Source organism: Aythya fuligula, chromosome 3, assembly GCF_009819795.1.
Source record: "Aythya fuligula isolate bAytFul2 chromosome 3, bAytFul2.pri, whole genome shotgun sequence".
Taxonomy (NCBI): domain Eukaryota; kingdom Metazoa; phylum Chordata; class Aves; order Anseriformes; family Anatidae; genus Aythya; species Aythya fuligula.
In genome coordinates, this window is record NC_045561.1 from 23,492,395 (window position 1) to 23,513,361 (window position 20,967).

A 20,967-nucleotide genomic window follows, 5' to 3' on the forward strand; every position below is an offset into this window, starting at 1 on the left:
GAACCATCACAGAGGACATGGAGGACAGCACTTCTGGCTACCACCTGATTTCAATTCCAGCAGGCACCATGTGATAATGAAAATGTGCAGGTCATGCTGAGGAACGGGCCTCCAAGCTGAAGGTATAGCTGACTACACACATTTAGAGTGCTGCAGGCACAGCCTGTGCTCTTAACAGAGCTGTCTGGGTGACCAAGTGTGCCTATTGGTGCTCAGAAAGCAGGATGGGTCAGAAATCTTGTGAGTGGGCTCGTTTGTGAAATAAATACTTTGAAGCAGCAGGAAAAATGAACCCCTGGAAAGACTGAGAGTGAAGAAATGTATTTATTTCTTTGATGATAAATATTTAAACTACAAGAAATAGTATCTATTTCTTAAATTGTGTTAGCAATCTTCATGCTTTTGACTATGGATCAGATTAGCAACGTTATAAAGGGAAGCATCATTTTCCTTCCATCCTTTTACTTCCATCCTACTCGTGGTGACCACTCACAGAAGCTTCACGCACTGAAATGTCATCATCGCTGATCTACCAAAGGTGTATTTGCTTTTTAAACTCACCCCATCAGGAAATGCACGCTCCATATGTGCACAAGGGGAACAAACACAACCAGCCTGTACTGCACCTATCCTGCAGGCTTCCAGTTCATTGGGGTTTCTAACTGGCAGGGAAGCAACTTTTCTTACGCCAAACTGAAGGTTTCTAAGACACAGTTCTCAAAACAACTGTCAGTTTAAGCTTTATTTTTTGAAACAGAAAAGGATACAAAATTAGGGAAGATGTATAAAGCACTGAAAAAATACATATAAAAAAACAATTTTGTTTTAGAAAGAAGCATAATCTAGCTGACCTTCAGGGTCATTGCCATATTAGAGCAGGGCATTTTGCACGCATACAAATTAGAATCCCATCACTCAGTAGCCACTCGTGTCATGCAGTAATGGTAATTGATCAGACTGAGGAACAGACTCATGACTTTTCACTTCAATGCTAATTCCACTTAATTACAAAGTCTGAGTTAAGTTTCAGGAGGTTCTTGCCCTTAGCTCAGTGCTACTCCAAAGCTGAGGCCAATTTCACATCTTTTTAGAAAATTTGCAGGCTGAGAGCAAAATACTTCTCTGGCTGAGAGGATCCCTGTAATCACCATAACTCAATCCAGAGGGCCACGTCTCTGGCCAGGCAGCACGCATGGTGTGTCTTATTTTCAACAGTCCATCGTATCTCCTAGAGATAACTTCCAAGGGAAATAACTGCATTTGCACAGTGGAAAAATCCTTCCCTAAAAATAAAGGGCTGGAGGTTCTGCTCTGAAACAGTAAGGGAAAGGCTGGGCCTCTGGACAGGTAGTCAGCTGAAGACTCTGCCCTTATTTCTGCAGCAACAAATGAAGGGGAAAAAGGCGTCAGAGCAGCAGAGACATCAGAAATGCAGGCACCGAGCTGAAGCCTATCTCAGGGACTGAATTTCTTGCTGAAGGGATGATCTCGATCAGACTTGTCCAAAGCTGCAGGAGCGATGGACAGCAGGACACTCATCTGTGCTTCCCAGCAGGCTGGGACGGCTGCCGGGGGCATGGAACAAGTTGGGAGAGGAGTCCTGCTGCTACGGGTGCAGGAGCTGCTCTCAGCAGGAGCTGCGCTCTTCTCCAGGGCTGGTGGCCTTCTGCTGTGCCTAAAGGAAAGCCTAGCCATGTAACTAAAGGCCTTCAGGCTGATTAACAGGGAACAGACTGGGAGATGCCCCTTGTACCAGAGGTGGGTAGGGTCTCCCTTCCCCTTGGAAAGCAGCAAGTGCCAGCACTCACAGCCTTAAGGCTCGTAACCAGACAGGCAGAACTTTGCCAGCTCTGGGCTACCCCGTGTTTTAACAAAGATGCTGCTGTGACAGGTCTGGCTGCAGGCTAAGGACATGGAGCTCTGGCTCATTTGGTGCCAGTGTAACAGACAACTCTGCCTTTTATTTATTTTATTTTTTATTTTTAAAGCTCTTGCAATGCTGCTCCTAGTGCAGCATTTTTTTTTTTTAAGGCCTGCCTTCCTCTTTTTTAATGATCAAACACAAACACTATTAAGACTACAAAAAAAAAGAAGTGTTTAAATGAAGGAATTAAAGAGAAAAAGCAGACTTTGCTACAATAAGTAGAAAGTCCTTTAAGGCTGAAAAACTGCAAGCAGTGAGAACACGAAAAATGTTCTACCTTAAATCAGAAAGCAATCAAAACGAACTGATGAGCATCCTGCCTGTCACAAGTAATTTAAGTGCAGGGCACAGCCCTGTGTGCCCCTGGACAGAAGCTGAGAGAGATTGGAAGGTTTTTTTTTGGATTGTGCAATGTAGGAAAAAAGAATTTTCTTCGGTACGTCAAAATAGGCAGCAAGATATTGGAAGAAATAAAAACAGTCTTTATCATATATGAAATACATATTCTGAGGTGCACGCTTTCAGTGTACAGTCACAGACTTGCTGTTTTATAAAAATAACATCATACAAAATGCTTCATAATTTCTTCCCACCCTTTCGATAGCCCATTATTAGTGTTTCTGCTTAAACTCCTGAATTCACAATCCGGAATGAACTAAATGAGCTTTTAGTTTTGATGCATTGACCAAGTACTTGGTCTGGCACATTCTTCTGCGGATAAGACATCCAGTGTAGTAAGCCATCAACCTGTAAGCTGCCATGAAACTCGTCGCTCTGCTTCACCCCTAGTTCACAGTGTACGTGCGTTCCCATTCGATCCCCACGTGAGCGTAGCAGTACAGGAACCCGAGAACAGTCAGTGTTGCCCACGGCCAGCCTGTAAATAGAAAGAGAGACAATCCCCGTCAGAATAATTAATGACTGCTTCACACAGAAAGACTCCTGGGATGACCAACTTACGACGCTTCTAATTAATTTTATTAGCAATTCAGTATTATAACTAGAGCCAACCCAAAAAATTTGAAAGGGGAAACCTGGATTGTCTAAAGCTTCAGGGATGCCTGACCCTCTATAGACGCAGTCTTTTCCATTTTCAGCGAACTGGTTCAGGTTTACTCCTGCCCCACGTCTCCAAAGGACACTTGCTGAATTACAGAGGTTTGTTTCAATCCCCTCCTTTGTGGAAGGTCTGTCTGTCAAGCAAAATCCCTGAACGCATCCTGATGCTTTATGCTGGTTACAGTGCTTCCTGCGCACACAGGCATGCATAACCATAACGCAGGTTATTAAAAATCAGAACAAATCCAGCTACCTGTTCTGCAAAACGAGTCTGGAGAAATCTCTGATTGAGGCTGGTTTGGATACCCTGCAGCTGGGTGTGAAATTGATGCATGCGCCCTGCAGCCCAGTGACAGCTAATGGGGTCAGAACAGCACTGGGCCAGTGCAGGAGGGACAGCCCCATTTGCCTGATCTGTACTTGTTAGGTTTTTATTTCTTTTTTTTTTTTTTTTTTTAATAAAAAAGAAATACTCCTCTAGTATATAAAAGTTTTGCTGAGGAAATGTCACACGTTGTCATTATTTTTAATTCTGTTTAGCAGAAGTCACCTTTTTTCACTGAGGCTTTTAGCAGCTAAACAAGTGAGCAGCGGGAGGTCACAAGCCAAAAGGCCAACCCCTTCCCAGGGCAGTTGCAGATCACTTGAAAAATCTGTATTGGTGGATTTCAGAATCAGATAAATGAAGCTGCCTTTGTTGATACTTTTCCTCCTCTGCTCATTTTCTCCATCCTCCTCTTAGAATTTATAGGCTGAAAGCCCCAGCATTAGGCCCTAATGCTTTGTTGAGGGGAAGGGAAAGGGAGGAAGGTATTTGAGGTTTTTTGTCATTGTCAACACAGGAACTCTGGCTGTGTGTATGGCTGGTTTTCTATATGCCACCCTTGAACTAGTAACTGCTGCTTTCAAAAAAAGGGTTTCTGTGCTCCCATTTGGAGGAGATTCTGATCAGAGGAGCCTGCTGGCAGAAACGAGATTCCTCAGTGGCCTGTGGAAGGGATGGAGAGAAGACATAACCTCTCCACAACACAATACTCTTTCTGAAGGCATGCTCATGAGGTATTTTGCAGGCTGGCTTTGTCCAGGCTTCAAGCCCATTCTAGAACTGTGCTCCCGGCTTGCTGCACCTTAATTTAACAGCCTGTGCTGGGGACTGTGCATGCTGGGACCCTACCTTGGCACACAGAGAGCCCAGGCAGTGCAATGTTTGACCCTGGGACAGAGCTAGAAAAAGTTATTTTTTTCCTCCTGTGAAGAGCTGTGTGTTTCATGGATCTCTTAATTGCTCTGTCCTTGTTTCATGGTGAAATACAGTCATGGGACTGGAATGATTTTCACTGAGACATTTACAAATATTCATCAATGGTGTTCACAACACCCTAAAGCAAAATTATACTTTCTCGTTTCATTATTTGTTTCACAAAACAAAACTGCTGAGGTATCTCCAAAGGGATTTTTAGCAACAAACTAGCTTCAGTGATATTAGGCCAACGTAGAGTAGGTTTTAGTTTCAATAGCAAGCTAAAGCCTGGCTGTGCTTTGTCTACGGTAACATTGAGCTCGAAAGCATGTCAACGGATGCATTAAAATCATCCTTTTCCAGGAAGCAATATTCTGGTGTCTGCTCTGTGCAGACAGAGACAGCAAGTTAAAAGACTCTGGAGCTGCTTTTTTGGTTTGGGTTTTCAAAAAGGGTACTTTTGGAAACCTTGCCAGATAGATATTAAGCATTTTTTATAATACTTTAAAGACCTGGCACACAGAAAATGCGCCAGCAGTAGTCCTTATGATTTGGTTGTTATCGCAAGCCAGTACATTAAATCCTAGTTATGAGAGACCTTGGCAGGATATGTAGGTACACGCTGGAAATCTTTTCTAGATGCCTTAGACTTAAGACAAAATTCCTTCTCAGTGCCCTCGACATGGGTTTATGGGGCTCTCATGGCGCTGTAATCAGGCCTGTGGTAATCCTCTTGGAAGGCAGGGAGTTTCTCCTGTACCGTAACAGGTGTCAGGGATTGCATCCAGCAGATTATCTCCTCCTGATCTAATTAAGCTGAAAAGGAAGGGGGGAGATAAAGTCACCCGCTATGGGAGAGGGAAAATAACTTTTTTATTTATTCTTGCTACAGCTGTTCCAGGAGGAGCCACACAGATCCCAAAGCACTTCTTGCTGCAGGGGCAAGAGGCGGATCTCTCAGAGCTGGGCTGAAGGAGGGGGCAGCTCTGCCTTGCAGGCCCTTTCTTGCCATACAGGAATCACGTGCACTGATCAGGGTATGGGGAAATGCATATGATACCTCCACTGTGAGTCAGCAAAATAAAGGAATCATGCTCTGCTTCCACACGATCCTGGATTAACCAATTCTCTTAGTGCAGATTTGCACAAGTGGATTGACATGTGGCCCAAGGACAGCCCGAAGCAAGCAGGGGCTCTTTAAACTACTTTCACCTCTCTGTTGCATTTCATGACTGGACATAAGATGAACTTGATGAACAGACTGAAGAACTTTGTCTCCAGAAGGTGATGTTGTAGGGAAGGACGCATCGAGCAACTCTAACCCAGCAAGGACTTCATTTCAAATTCTGGCATTTTTTCTGATGCAAATGACCCACGTGCGTGACCTCCATAATCAGACACAGCAAGAGCTGCCCTCTCACAAGATATGTTCACAGCAGCCTTTTCCATGCTTTAACAGTTTCTCATAAACCCAAGCAACCAGTTACTGATGTAGTCAGGTCCATAGTTCCAAGGAAATCACACTTTTTGCCCTGGGCCAGCACTGTAATGTATTTTCTTTCCTCAGGCCTTTTGCTCTCCCTCATTCTGCTCTTACCCTGAAATCACAGTTCAAGGGGCTCTTCTTTCTGGTGGCTCCCCAGCTTTACCTTATCACCCTAAATCCCTGCATCCTCGTACAGAAAATGTCATCCACCCCATAACGTCCTTCAGACTCCATTCAGAAGTACACATGACTGCATTCTGCACCAACGTTTCTCTGCAAAAGCATATATATAAAATACACTTCTATAAACAATATTATTAGGGTCATAGTAAGTACTAACCTTAGGAAATGACTGAGGTAGGTTTGCCTATTCAAATACATGTACAAGCCACATAGCACCTTAAATCTTACGATTTGTTGACTGTCGCCAGTAATTTGACTTTAGACTTGAAAACCAAGTTTCGTGAGATGACTCAGATTTTCATAACCATTTTTAAGGAAAGATGAATTAGTATTCACTAACATATGCTATTTGTAAATCTAAGAACAAATTTATATGCTATTTGCTAATCTAGCAAATTCTGTAAGATTTACCTACATATTTCTTACTTTTAGACAGACAGGCTTTTAACAAAGGGATGCTGGATGAGAATCATCAGTGGAATCACAACCAAATTGTTGACTTACCCAGGTACACTGCTTCACAAAACTCAAACAGAAGCTTCTTTGTGAAGAGGACTGTGAAGGCTGTGTCAAGGTTAACAGCAATGCTTTATCTATCACATCACCTCCTCCCAAAAAAGTCTCCAACCCCAAGTGGACAGGAGACACTGCTCTGTCACACATGGCTTATTCAATAGTCTTGCTGGTTTAAAGCCGCATTTTGACATGTTATGTACTCACCTTTCAGTGTAATGAATATGAAACTTGTTTCCATTATGTGCTCAGAACAGAATTAACACAAACTAACTGCAACAGGAACACCTTTTGGAGAAGTTCCTTCCCTTGAACTTCCTATCTCCCCTTCCAAAATGCTTCTAGATACTTTGTGAACATCTAGATAAGGTCATGTTTCTGGCCCATTCTAGATTTTGAACTGAAGAGAGCAGGGGCAAAGTAAGCTTTCAATTGAAAAGTAGTTGACTGGATCACAGCTCTCAAAAATCTGGTTATGTCCTCATTACCTCACTTCAAATCATCTGAAAAAACATTTAATTATGTATCCATAATGAAATTCTTTCACATTTCCTAATCACCTACCGTACTGCAAAAAAATCATGCTAGCAATGAGAGGGGGCCTCTTGAGCTATCACAAAATGTCCAAACACTAGGAAATGGCACTTTGTTTCCTCCAGCCTGTGAGAGCTGAAAGAAAGGGGCCGTAGTTGCATCTTACATTTCCCAAAAGTGCCTTACTTCCTGTGGGTCCTTAATACTGTTTTCAAATGAAACTTGGCCACACAGTCCTCAAAAGTCATCAAAGCACAAGAGTAGTTAGTAAATCAATTAAAAAAAAAAAAAAAAAAAAAAAAGTTCTCTTTGAAAAGCTTGGTTTCAGGAGCGTACAGCTTACTGTGACTTTGATTTGGAAGCACCAAAGTTGCTGCCATGACTTAGCACTCAGGAAAATTTATCCTTAAGCAACTCTTTACATGTGACAGGACACTGAAGCAGCCACCCTGTACAGAATTAAGGAGACACAACTGTGGGGATGAGGAGGAGGACCAGGCACCGATTTGTCAGGTTGAATAAAAAGCCAAATCAAACCAGCATTTGAGGCCAAGACCTCTCTTACCTACAAGTGCTAACATCCTTATGAGATCAGTAAAACTGTCCCATTTTCAGGAAAAATAACACATTCAAAATTAAAGATCAGTTGAAAGAAACCTATTATCTGGTCCAACATCTGAAATAGAAGGCAGACTCTGGATTTTTAAATTTACCTTTAATTTCAGGTCTGTCCCTCACTTCCAGGTGGACCACTGCTGACCCTTCTGGCAGGACATGCCCCACAGGATGCATTACAAGCACTGTGCAGCCTGACACCTCGTTACCACCCTTAGGGGTTGAAAAAATAAACCCTACATATCTTCAGCTATCATTCAACACAGAGATGTGGGCCTGCTGACTTCAAAGCCCACCAGAGGTGATCCCACTGGCTTATACAAAATTGCTCCATGGGTTGTGCATCAAATTTTCCAGCTACTGCATCTACAGAGACATGATGCATGCAGCCCCGTGTAGTGCTGGGCACTGGGTAACACTGTGTTATAATGTATGCCTACTTCTCTGTTTCTCCCATTATTCAGTCCTACTCTGAAGGTGCTAAATCAGACTATGAACGAAATGATAATTTTCAAATTTAAAAAGTTATTTATGAAGCATACTCTGAAGCTTTACAATATGCTGTTCAAAATACAGCATTCAGATGATAAATAGCAAAGTCACCCTTTACAGAGAGGGTTTCTGCAAACCCCTTTACAGTGCCTTTAGACCCCTTTACAGTGCCTTTAGATGATAATTCCTTCCAGTCTGCCTCCCCTTACTCACAACTCATCCAGACAGGAACCTGGGCATTTTCAATTACTGTGCGCAGAAAAAGACCCAAGCACAGCTTTTGTTTGCTAGCTTAAATTATTTTAGTATTCATTAAATAAAGCCAAACACTTAAGAAATATTTGCTGAACTGGAACCCTATAATAGTAATCGACTCCATTCCCAGGTGTAGAGAAAAACCAGAGGCAATTATGGAAGCATTAGAACTATTTGGAATTCAGTGAAGTTAGCTTTCATGCTTTTATATGTATAAATATATATAGTAGAGGAAAAGAGGCTCAGGTGAAGAAGAGGTCCATAAATACCTGAAGGGCAGGTACAATGAGGACAGAGCCAGGCTCTTCTCAGTGGTGCCCGGTGCCAGGACCAGAGGCCACGGGCACAAAGCGGAGCACAGGAGATGCCCGCAGCACCAGGCAGCCCTCCTGTGCTGTGTGGTGATGGGAGCACTGGCACAGGCTGCCCAGAGGCTGTGGAGCCTCCTCCTTGGAGATGTTCGACATCCAACTGGACACGGCCCCGGGCAGCCTGCTCTGGGTGTCCCTGCGTCAGCCTCACCAGTTCCGTGAGGCTGTGATATATCCCACTTCTTCAGTTTCTAATCACATTCTGTCATTGCTTTTGATTGATGGTTTATTAGTGGCTGGCAGCATTGTTTAAGTGGTGCTGTGTTACAGCCTATTCTACGAACAAAATTTAGAGGTGGAAAGATGCAAGCAGACCTGGTAAGAAACCAGGAAAAGCTCCTGTACTTGTTGAATTACGACCACTCTGCAATAAAGTAAACTGCGGCATCACATAGCAGGGCCAAAAGCAGAGAATTATTATCATGTAAGATATTAACTGAAGCAATGCAACTCCCCTGCTGCATGGCTGCAGCATATCCACATTACGTTTACTATACTGTTGGTACAGCAGCATAATTAGACTCATGGAAAATTTATTAATGTATTTTAATCACCCAGCTGTACCCTATCCCAATCACTGGAGGCATCTTAAACCTGCCCGATCTCTGCTGACCTCTGTATGCACTGATTGAGCTGGCAAAGATCTAAGCCTGATTTAAAGAGTCCCCCCCACCCAGTTTGTCCTCCCATTGATTAGGAATGCAGTTTCTCAACAGCCTGTATTCCTGAGCAGTGCTATTAAAAGACTTTTTCTGTGTGCATCGTGCTGTGGAAAGGGCTTTGGTCAGGGAAGCGGTCTTTGCATTATTTAAATTCCTCCTAATCTCCTGGAGTTGGGGATCTTTTATTATTATTATTATTATTATTATTATTATTATTATTATTATTATTATTATTATTATTATTATAATCCACTTTTGAGGACAGGTCCTTAAAAATACAGGGTTGTGCATAACTACTGGCTGTAGCTGTTCCTCTTCAAATCCAAAAGAAATTTTAATCCTTGAAATCTTAGCCTAAGGGCTAATTACGGTTCCTGGGTTTAAAATGTAAATTGAACAGTCTACTAGTTTTTATTGCTCACATATTTAAATGAGACTGTGGTACTTTTCCAAATTAATGACCAACTTAAGCGTTACTGGCTGAAAACAGCCTGTATCCTTGTGTAGGAGTTCTTACTAATAAGCATTTTATTTTTGCATACTTACAGTTCACCTACCTATACACACACTTCAGCTGATAATAAACAGGCCTGGAAAAAAGACCTGGTGCACAGAAATTCACTTGCATTTCACTGCCTTTATGGCTGTTGTGTGGGAGCACTCAAACCAGGGATATCAAATCACCTCCAGGCACGCATTCAGGGATAAGTAAAAGGATGGTGAGGTAAGGTGCAGTACACAGAGGGCTGTGAATTAAGTTGAAAAAAAACGCATATGGCAAACAAAACCTGAACATAAACCGTGGCACTGTTCTTTTGCTGCTGCTTTCAGCATTCACGTTGCACTTTGCTCCTCCTTGGGCTGTGTGAAGTTTAAGTCTCACCCATGCCATGATGGAGGAGCGACAACCAATTCTGCCAGCACGGGCACAGCCCCAGCCGGGTTGTAAAGCAGTGCCCAGATTCACAGGGTCTCTGTATTCAAGGTGCCACCTTGCCCCACTACTAGAGGCCAGCAAAGAGCTCCCACATCTTCCCCCCTCCATCCGTGGCAGAGCTTGGGAGCAGAGCCAAGCAGCACCAGTGTGGCAGACTCCAGGCCAACTTTGCTAATTGTTACGGGTTTTTGGGTGTTGATGCTTCAGCTTCAAGTGTGGGTAAGGTCCCAGATATTCAGACAAATCGTCACTGTACAACAGGGGGCATTGCAAAGGAAGGCCAGGGAAGCACTGTAAGGATGACTCAGAAGCTGTCCCATACAGAATCCGTAAACAAGGCTGAAAAGCACAAAACGCTCAGCTGCCAGGTCTAGATCTGAACCTCACCCAGGTACGTTGGCAGTAACCACAAAAAGCTTCGTCTTCAGCAGACATGAAGTAATTTCCAGCTAAGGACATTAACCAACGTATTACATAGCAGTCTACTTATGTGAATTTTAAATTATACCATCCTGGAGAATGCTTACATCTGTGGCTTTCCGAGGAGTACTTATCGCTGCTGAGAAAAACAGCAAATGGAGAGATAACAGTCAAAGACCATCATCTGCAGTGCAGGATGGCTGCAACTCAGGATCAGCACTGCTGAGACCAGAAAGCTGTAGTCCCTGAGCATTGCCATCACGCAAACAGGTCCCATTTAGCAGAAACAGAAAAAGCAGATACAGATCACAAAAGCTGTAACTTTCCTTTGTTCTTACTGAGAGTGGATCCACACTTCACCAATAGCTAAACTAATTTTGCTTTTATGCTTGATGGCACTGAAGAAAGCTGCCTGCTGACAAGGACTGCCTTAAACAAGAAAGCAATTCAACCTATGTCGGGGATGTAGGAAGCATGTTAAACACACTTATTCCTATCAGCTAGATAAGATGCAAATAAACAATTTCACAGGTAGCTCAAAATACCAGACTATCATTTTATAAAGCACCCCTTGACATGATTCAGTGATGATGCCAAATCCATTTGCATTGCACTAAGCATGCATCTGAAAAAAGAAAAACTGCTGTCTTATGCTGTACAATGCAGATCAGAAGCATTATGTCCCTTTACACAACACATGAAGTGAGCAGGGGGATGCCGGTAACTTTACCTTGTTTGATTTTTTGTGGTGTTGCCTGACCATAATTCTGACAAGTAATTTAGTTGAAATACTGTATAAAGAACAAAAGAAACACAGCAGCTACGCTTTCTGCCTCATGTTTTAAAATAAAACTTCACACACTAGTAGTTCTTCCAGTAGAGCCAGTCAGTGGAAAAAAAGTCTGAGATTTTAGGCTGCAATCCTGGCCTCACACGTTGACTCTGGACTAATTCAACTAAAATCAAATGAACCACATTAGTGCAACTGCTGGACCTGAATTTAGAGTAAAAAAGACAGCTTAAAACTAACTGGCAGAATCCTTCTGCCACAACTGATAATAGGAAAGGAAAAGAAATCCAAACAGCTTTAGTTTCCAGATTAAAAAGGGGTGAATCTATAAGCTAGAGCAACCTTCCTGCTCCTCCCAGGTCTTTAGTTGGGAACTGCACCAAGCTAACATGAAATCAAAACACACATAATAAGAAATAGTGCCTTTAAAAAAAAACACAACAGAGACAAAAGCTTCAAAAAGCAGCACTGTAAATAAAGATGTATCTTCACTCAGAAGCAAGGCAGAAGAGCTACGTCTTCAAAGTGTCACACAATGAAAACACTTCAGAGTAATCTACCTGTCTTGCCATGCATAACAAGGGCAACGCTATGCTTATCCTTAAATGTCTGCTCAGGCATTCCCAGAATAACCTCCTTAAACAGAGTGTGAACAATTATGGAAGGCTAACACTTGCAAAGATTTCAGGGTATTTTCTGCTTGTAATTATTCGCTGACAGCATTATGGACACCAATCAAAACATCAGAGCCACAAGCGTCCTTTTGTTACGGCTGCATGATGAAATGTGAGAATAAAGAGCTAACTCCCCAGAACAGACACGTCCCAAGGGCAGAGCTGGGCTAGTATCGAGTACCTAGTATCTGTTGTTACGCAGCAGATACCCACAGCAGATACCCACAGCAGATACCCACGTCACACAACAAAAGGCTGAGCACAAGGACAAGTTAACTTCCCCTTTACTAGAGCTTGAATTTCATGAAGATTTCTGTATCAATCTAATTGGCGGTCTCCCTTCTTGGATTTGGTTTGTATGTCAGCCTTTTTGCATAGTACTGGGGAGCTCTGGAGAAATCAAGGCTCCCTTTGAAAGGGAGAGAATTTAGACCACCCATCATCAGCAAGCAAACATTTGGGTAAAATAGTGAAGTACTACAATTTATTTCCCCAACCCAATTTCTGAACAAGGTATCCTGGAATGGTCATGAAAGTAAGATGCTTAAATGATGAAAAAAATAATAAATTTTTAATTGCATATTTACGGATCAGTTATTCTCTGTCCTCCTACTTGCAGCAACCTTTAGTCTACAGTTTTCTCACCCACAAAACCAGTTATGTTCCAAGATCATTTCAGCAATTCCGTAGCGTTGCCTTGTCTCACATGGTGTTAAGCAGAAGAAAGCAAGCAGTGCAACAAATTTAACAACTACTTACAACCAGCTACATGAGCAATACACAAACTGCAATGTCTTATCACAGAGGCCTTGTACAAGAAATTCTCTGTGTAACAAAAATTATGTTACCTGTTACAGCTCCATGCAGTAAGAGAAGGGCTGAGAACACATCAGTAATTTACAGGAACATGGCATTTGGGATAATTGCTGCATCGGTATAACACTAGTACTACAAGTGAGGACACTGGATCAAGTCCTCACTTAAGAGAAATCCAAACACCTTGAGGGATGGAAGTGCATAGATAAGGGAACCAAGCAATCTTGCAATTGCTTATCAAGCCATAACAATCAATTCAGGACTAAGGTGTTTTTGATGCAGCTGGTCTCAGCCTGTACGCAGTTACTTCACTTCCACTTGTGTCTTGTTTCCACAGCATCTCTAAACAGCGAAGAAAAGGACCAATGGTGCAGTCACCACACACAGCTGTGGAAGGACAGTGGCACCTGAAGCTGGCAATCAGCCAGTAGAAAACATTGACAGTGAACAACCTCCATCCCACTGGTGACATATTGCATGAAATATAATTATTGCATAAAAGTTATCTGTAGAAAAAGGGCCGTACGCGGTTGACCCCTTTTTGATAGAACAGCTGTTGCACTTCTCATGTGCAGAGGCTGATCTGACCCTGCTGCAGCTCATATAATCATAGCAACTAAATACAAAAATTATCATAGAATGGCTTGGGTTGGAAGGGACCTTAAAGCTCACCCAGTTCCAAGCCCCTGCCATGTGCAGGGACACCTCCCACCAGACCAGGCTGCCCAAAGCCCCATCCAGCCTGGCCTTGAACACCTCCAGGGATGGGGCATCCACAGCTTCTCTGGGCAGCCTGTGCCAGTGCCTCACCACCCTCTGAGGGAAGAATAGTTAAGAAATACTTTGCAGGTAAGATTGATTTTTTATTTTTTTTTTAACTAAAGAATGCGTTAGTCCACCATCAAGACCATTTGTAAGAGAAGAAAAACAACTTAAAATTACTTGAAAGATAACAATATTTAGTTGACTTGAAGGTCAAAATCAGACAATTTACTTGTATATTCTAAGAAAACATTCTGGATTTTATGAGTACATCCTGTGAGTTCTCAAGGCCTCGTTCCCTACTTTCTGTGTGAATTAGCAGTGTGCCTCTGTGACACAGAGCTCAGAGAGTATCTGAAATTACAGATTTACCTCTGTGAGCTGCACAAGCTTGAAGCATATCTGAAGTAAAATCTAGCAATCCCTTTATCACCTGTGTCAGAACACAGGAATTAGAAATACCCAGGAAGCTGCCTCAACGTGCAGCTTCTGTCAACACTGCCAGCTGCAGGGAGATTGTGTCCTGAGCCCCACTCTGCCTTCCCGGGATCTGGCCTCAGACCAGCAGGAGACCACTTGAGGGAAGGAATTTTGATCAGCATGGATCTGAGAAAGTTATGTACCAACTTGGTAACTGTGATCAAAAAGAGTCTGTCAGCCCTAGCTCCTCCATCTGTGCACTGAGGATAACAACACTTCTTTGCCTTTGTAACCTGCTCAGAGGAGTGCACATGAAAACTTCAGATGTTGTTATTGTTGTTGCTCTCCTTGCTCTCCTGTTTTAAGAAAGCTTCCTAAACAGCTGCTGAATGGGACCATTCACAGTGTTGCTTGCAGATTAGATGGCTATTCTGGTGGAGCAAAGCATACACAGGAATAAATTGATTTCTAAAAGAACCCCCATATGTACTTTTTTCCCAATGATGTCTTTAGCAGGATGTCACATTTTCCAGAAGGAAAAAAAAAGCCACAGCCATGAGCTCCTTTACGTCGAAATACAACCGAGTAAAGCAGTACTACTGTGTCTTGCTAAAAAGTTGGTGCCAGTATTTAAACTATCGCATTTAACAAATCAGATGCGATGTTTTCATGTGCTTTCCAGGCCCACTAGAGTCAGCCAGGAGGACTACCTGACACAGGCTGTTATACCTTCTGCTCCTCTCCCACCTTTGCACATCTACTTAATGTAATAAAAGCAGTGCCGCATGCGTTTAACAAGACTGATGATAGCTCTAATATACACACCATGCTCAAAACCAACACACGCCTCTCCGAAGGAAACAAGTGACCCATTTATACACATCAGCTCCACAGTGCTCAACTAGCTTCTTGTCTCCTTGTCCAGGAATGCAGTGAAGTGACATTTCTGTGACTCATTTGTCTCTGCCACTTCACAGCCTGGATCATGTTTGCTACTGATGCAAAGCAGGAGCAGATAAATTGAAATCAGCTGTACAACCCCGAGGGGTGGATTTGCTCGGCTGCCTCACCAGAAGATATATGGGACCTACTGGGGTGCCAGGGCCGAGAGGGCACCAGCAGGCTCTCATTGACCTGTCCAGACTCACCAGGGACCTTGAGAGAGCCATCACCCTCACAACCGTATTTAACTGTATTAACCCTTATTGTATACACCACACACCCTGTGCCTGACCCTGACTTGACGTCCACCTCAGCCCTGCTTTGCCTCCCTCGGCCTGGCCCGGTCCCACTCCCCTTGCCGAGGCCACTGTGGCCGTGCGGTACCATGCCGTGGGACAGGGCCTTGCTGCGGGCACGTGGCTTCAGCCCCTCACGGCAGCGGGATTTCTCCCAGTCCCAATTTCACACCTCATGGGAGAGAAGTATAATGAGAACTGGCTATGAAGCAATCATTTCCATTTGTAAAGAGGAGAGCACAAAGGAAGAAATGAGAACAAATTTCCATATGTACAGCCCCTTCTAAACACCATTTCTGTAAGCCTCTCCGCACTGTGCACGCTTCCTTTCTTCGCTGGATCAGCCACGCAGCCAGAATAATGAATGAATTTAGACAACATCACATCAGCTCCGAGGATCCAGTATAACAGAGCTGGATTTGATTTGTTTTATTTCAAAGATCACGGTTCACACGTGATGGTGTGACCACACAATTAGTCATATTAAATATAATTTGGGGCTAAATAATGAATGCCGCATCTCAGGCGGGCCCAGACTCCCTTCAGACATCGTTGCTTACAATCACTATGTGCCAAAACAACACCTTATCACATCCCTGCTCTGAAACTAAAGCACGAGGTGGGGAATGCCTGACGGGAGAGGTGCATGCAGTGGCCACAGAGGGCTGACAGGGCACACACAAAGCCCGTGTGCAGGTGGGATGGTCACCGCGTTCACATGATGGCACATGGATCCCTGGTTGAGATGGAGCCTGCACCGGGAAGAAGACCTGGGGAACAGCTGCACAGCTCAAAGGTCCTACTGATCTGTTGACCTCATTCCCAACATCTCTGTTAGGATCAACAGATGGCCCAGAGAGGTCTCCTAATGCAGATCATATTTTTAGTGTGGCATAAGAAATAGAAGAATGATGTATTGTAAAACCTGAGGTAAAGAAAATACCTTACCAGATCTGACCCGCTTAGACAGGTGTGGTGAGATGGCAGAAGGAAGGCTAGCCATGGAAAACAAGCTACCAAAAGAGGTACCTGTGATTTTGTATTGGCTTCACTAAAAATGTGCATGGGCATAATTGGACTGCGAGTCACTTAATTTTAGTCAGGACTGCCAAAGCCAGATGTTGGCAGTCGTTGGTTTGTTGGTGAAAGCCTGTTGCCAAATGAAGATGTCAAGGTGTCCATCATTTTGACTGATGAGCTGGAGAAGAACCAAAATATTGCCATTTGCTGTGGGGGGGACATGGCTCACCGCTCTGCAATAGGCTATTTTTCTTCTGAAGGCAGTATTACTCCTGCTCTTGTCAAGGAGATTAATGCTCATTTCTTTGGCAAAAATTAGGATACCTAAGAGGAAGGAAAAATAGTTTCTCTTCTTCCTTTACCTCTTTATTTTCAGTTGGACTTTCTATTGGTACTAAATGAATTATTAGTAAAATTTCTCATACCAAACTACATATTCTGGATGAAGGAAACACTTCTGAAAATGTATACATGCTCACTTTAAACACTTAAGTGGATGTTTAAAGAGAAATGTATCCTTTTAATTTATTGGTTCTTTAATGTCTAATGCACAATCTCTTTCTCCAGCCTTACTCTTCTTCCCCAAAATCCTTTGAATGGATACTGGCACCCCCAATACAGATTTTGGAAGTTCTACTTTTTGGATCAAATTTACTGACATGAGTGTCAGCATCCTTCATGTCTACTCACGCTGTATTTATCATATAGAATAAAGCTGCTCACGTAATCCTCTATTGCCTCTGTAGAAAATTGTTATGCATTGGGATTTGGCTCAGGGTTCACTTTAATGCAGTACCCAAAGATAGCTATGGATAAAAGACCTTCCTCTGTCCTTTAGCGTTTCATTGAGTTCCAGACTCAAGTGAAGAACTCAGCTGCAGTCAAAGTTTGTTGTAACAAAGAAGAAATTTATCATTTGGCAGAGTCCTTCAGCCATTCTTAAAAGGAAAAGTCAAGCACAATACTTAATACTTTGATCAGAAACTCTGCTTATGTCTTGGACCAGCATCCCTGATGACCTTTAAATTACATTTGAATACATTTCAATTACCAAGGCAGGAAAATTACCCTGGCAGATGGACCAAGGTCATTACCAATATACTATCATATCTATCTTCCCTTTTGCTGAAGTCCCTGTATCTTCTCTGGCTTTAGAATGATAAATTATTTTTCATTCTTCAGAGAGTAACGGAGCTTAATTTGTTTTAAATCCTAACCCAAACTCTGCAACAGATGTTGTAACTGTTGGGTAGGATACCTGAGATGTCATGGCACATCTCCATTTTGCTCTGAAGCATCAAAGTACAATAAATAAAGAGGACAGAATCAGAAGGGTGACTCATGCATTGTCATTATTCTAGACAAAGACTCTGAAAAAAATTAAAATAAAAGGGTTAAAGTGATCAAGTGAATCTCTGGAAGGGAGGAAGAAATGTTAAAGGTAGACTCAGAAGTGAACTAGCAAATTGGCAACAGAGAAAAGATGGTCTAGGAAGCAAGAGTCAAAGTCACAAATTTGAACAAATTCTCTTTTCACTACCAAGAAAGCTATCAGTGGCTTGCTCAACTCATCAGTTCTGATCTAACAGTCCAGTTAGGAAATGGGCTCTATACACTACATTTGGCAACAAATGGTCTTAATCAAGTATGTTATCAGAGAGTAAAACATTAAAGTTCTCTTGTTAAACAATAATCACTTTTTAGAAAAGGAGAACAGAAGAAAGATTCAATAACACTACCTTTTTTCTTTTTTTTTTTTCTTTTTTTTTTCTTTTTTTTTTTCTAAATCTTAAATGGTTATTCTTAGTCTTAAGAGGGAAAACAAACAAAGCCCCCACTGCTCACATATCAACATAAAACTTCCCCTGCTGCTTGTGAGCCTGCTTCTGCAGGGATCCTCCTTAGGTAGCTCATTTTGCCTTGTGGCTTTGATGTGCACATGCATCATTTGTATGTGCAGAAAGGATACCAAAGGTATTCAGCAAAAGACCCCCCTCCAAAATTATCAACTTATACAGGTGGTTGCTACTAACGAGAATGGCCTTTACCTGGTAAAAACAAGGTCCAGTCTTTCTAGCCTTCAATCAGAGCTAATTATGCTAATTCTTTTTTTTAGACTACCATGAAGCTGTAGGCATGGTACAAGTTGACCAGTAGCTTAGCTGTAGCTGCATTTAAGTCTGACTAATGCAGGAAAAGTTTATTACCTTCCCTCTTGGAGATATAACTGGATTTAATCTTACATCTCAATCAAGCTTAACAGAACATTAAATATAAATGCTGTCAGTAGCCAACTTCTTTAATGAAGACAGCAGTACATAAAGCTGAATTAAATTATTAATGAAATTACTCTTGCAGAACTCATGTGATACAAGAAATTCACTGCAAAAACGTTAAGTAAATTGTAACTTTTTTAACAAAATAATCACTATCTTTGATTAATGGAGATCTAATCAGACTACATGTTAATTTTGAATCATCTAAAAATTTTCACGGAAGCAATTTGTGTCATCTTTCAAAACCAGTGCAAATTTGGCAAAGTACCACGCATAATACAAGGTCTTTACGTAATTAACTTTAGTGACTAAAATGCTCATAAAGTGTGTGTCCTTGGCTATGTATGGCACTGCCATGGTCTCAGTTTCAGGAGAACTGATGGGTCAGCACTACTGTTGTAACTGAAATACAGGAAGGTTACTGTAGGCTGACCTTTACAGTTGTTTTATACGCTATGTGCCTGCACTGAAAAGAAATTACAGATACTTCACCTAACACTGTAGAAAGTGTGAAGATTCAGAGTGCAAAATGTAAGCAGGACAAAAAAATATCTTTTCACAATCACAGTCAAGACTCAGCATTTTAATATGTGACGTGTGTGTACAATTAGTTTTCGTCTCTCTTTTTTTTTTTTTTTTAAATTTGTTAGAGGCCAGTAACATTGGCCAAGCCATGCCCACAGTAGTGCCTGCCCACCATGTTGTAGCAGGAGCCTCTATTGCACTTGCTGGGGCAGTAATTATACTGGACCACATTTCTAAAGAGAAACATGCATGGCCCTGGGGAGTCTCTGCTGGCATTTGCCCTGGAGCTGGCTCCTGGTGCTGGGCTCAGCTCTCAGCCTCCTTTGGCAGCTGCTCCACGGCTCACTCAGTCACTATGCAAAAAAAAAAAAAAAAAAGTAAAAAACCACCACAGATCTGTATACTTGTGGCTTGTGCACTTCCCTCCTTATATCACACACTAGATTTTGTTTCTATCCAGTAACTGTTAGAAGTAAAACAGACTTTTCAGGAAAGTCCAGCTGGCAGAAACTAAACCAAATGCATCCTGCAGATGCTTCCAGCTTGTCCTTAATGTTCTCTAGGAGGCATCTGGAGCTCAGGCAGGGCTGAAGACATCTCACTACTCCATTGTACCTGGGCAGCGGGCAGTAAAGCTGAGGGCAGATTTTCAGAGGAAGGAGAAAAGCAAAGAAAGTAAGACTAGAGCATCATAAAGCACACTAACCTGTGCATGACAGATACATACATTAAGACAGACAATGCTGGAGGAAAAAAAGGGGATGGGGTAGAAAGAAAGATCTCCTCTTACGTGATATGTTTTGCCATTTCCTCTAGACCATGGAAGCAGGTAAAAGCTAGCTGTCCCTCTTACTTTCTCCTGTTATCCTCTCACAGCCTTTCATCAGCAGTAATGTTACTTAAAAAGATAAAGCTCATGTCTTTGACTGTGATGCAGGAGCCAGCTTTACTGAGAGACAGCTCAGAAATGCTTACTGCAACATAAAGCAGGCACCGCTGTGTTAGTGAGCCATCATGACTTTTTAAACAAGGACTTGACCTTTCTAAACTCGGCATAGGTCGAACAAATTAAGATGTGCCTAATTCATGTAAACTCCTTTTATTTACAAGGCAGTGGATGCATTGCTGTCCCTGAAGACTTTACTGTCAGCTCAAGCAGCACAGAAACCAACTCACTGAAAGGATCTTCTGACACTACTGGTTCTTCCTTCTGTGCGACTGAACTCTGTTCACGAATCCCCGGAGAACTCGGCGTCTAAGCAGGACTGTGAAGAAGCACATCTTAAGGAGGAGTGAATGCTGAAAAGCAGACTGACATCAGTCACAAAAGCCAAGATCTGTTCCCAGCTCTGCTACTGACTTGCCACTTCTCTTTTGCCTTTGTTTCTCTTTGTTATTGGTTAAGTGACTGGAATCACAAAATTCTTCAAATCTTTGGGTCAATATCAGACTACAAAATGATACATCAGTCTGCTGCCATATTTTACACAGGCTGCTCAGATGCCTTGCAACCTACTGCAACCCTAAAGTTGGCCAAAGGATGTAATGACATCAGAAGAAACCATTTGCTCTGTCTCTCCTCAGGAGTGGCAATTAGAAACAAGGCAGGTTTATAAGGAATGGTGTTCTGGGGCATTTTTGAGCAACTCTGTCTTGCATGTTGCCAGTGTGACACAGGTTTTACTGCAATAAAGACAGCTGCTATTTTAGTGTTTTTCATATAAATGGCATCATGATGTAAAGTCTGCATTTTAT

The 20,967-nt window shown here is 42.4% G+C and overlaps 1 protein-coding gene across 1 annotated transcript in view; it reads right to left on the reverse strand.

Moving 5' to 3' along the window:
* Positions 1–727: 727 nt before the first annotated feature.
* The window catches only part of HHAT (hedgehog acyltransferase), a 164,431-nt gene continuing 144,191 nt past the window's right edge, over positions 728–20,967 (reverse strand). The window contains exon 11 of the mRNA XM_032185507.1: positions 728–2,801. Coding sequence (XP_032041398.1) covers positions 2,710–2,801 — 92 coding nt within the window. The 3' untranslated portion in view covers positions 728–2,709. The remainder of the gene's footprint in view (positions 2,802–20,967) is intronic.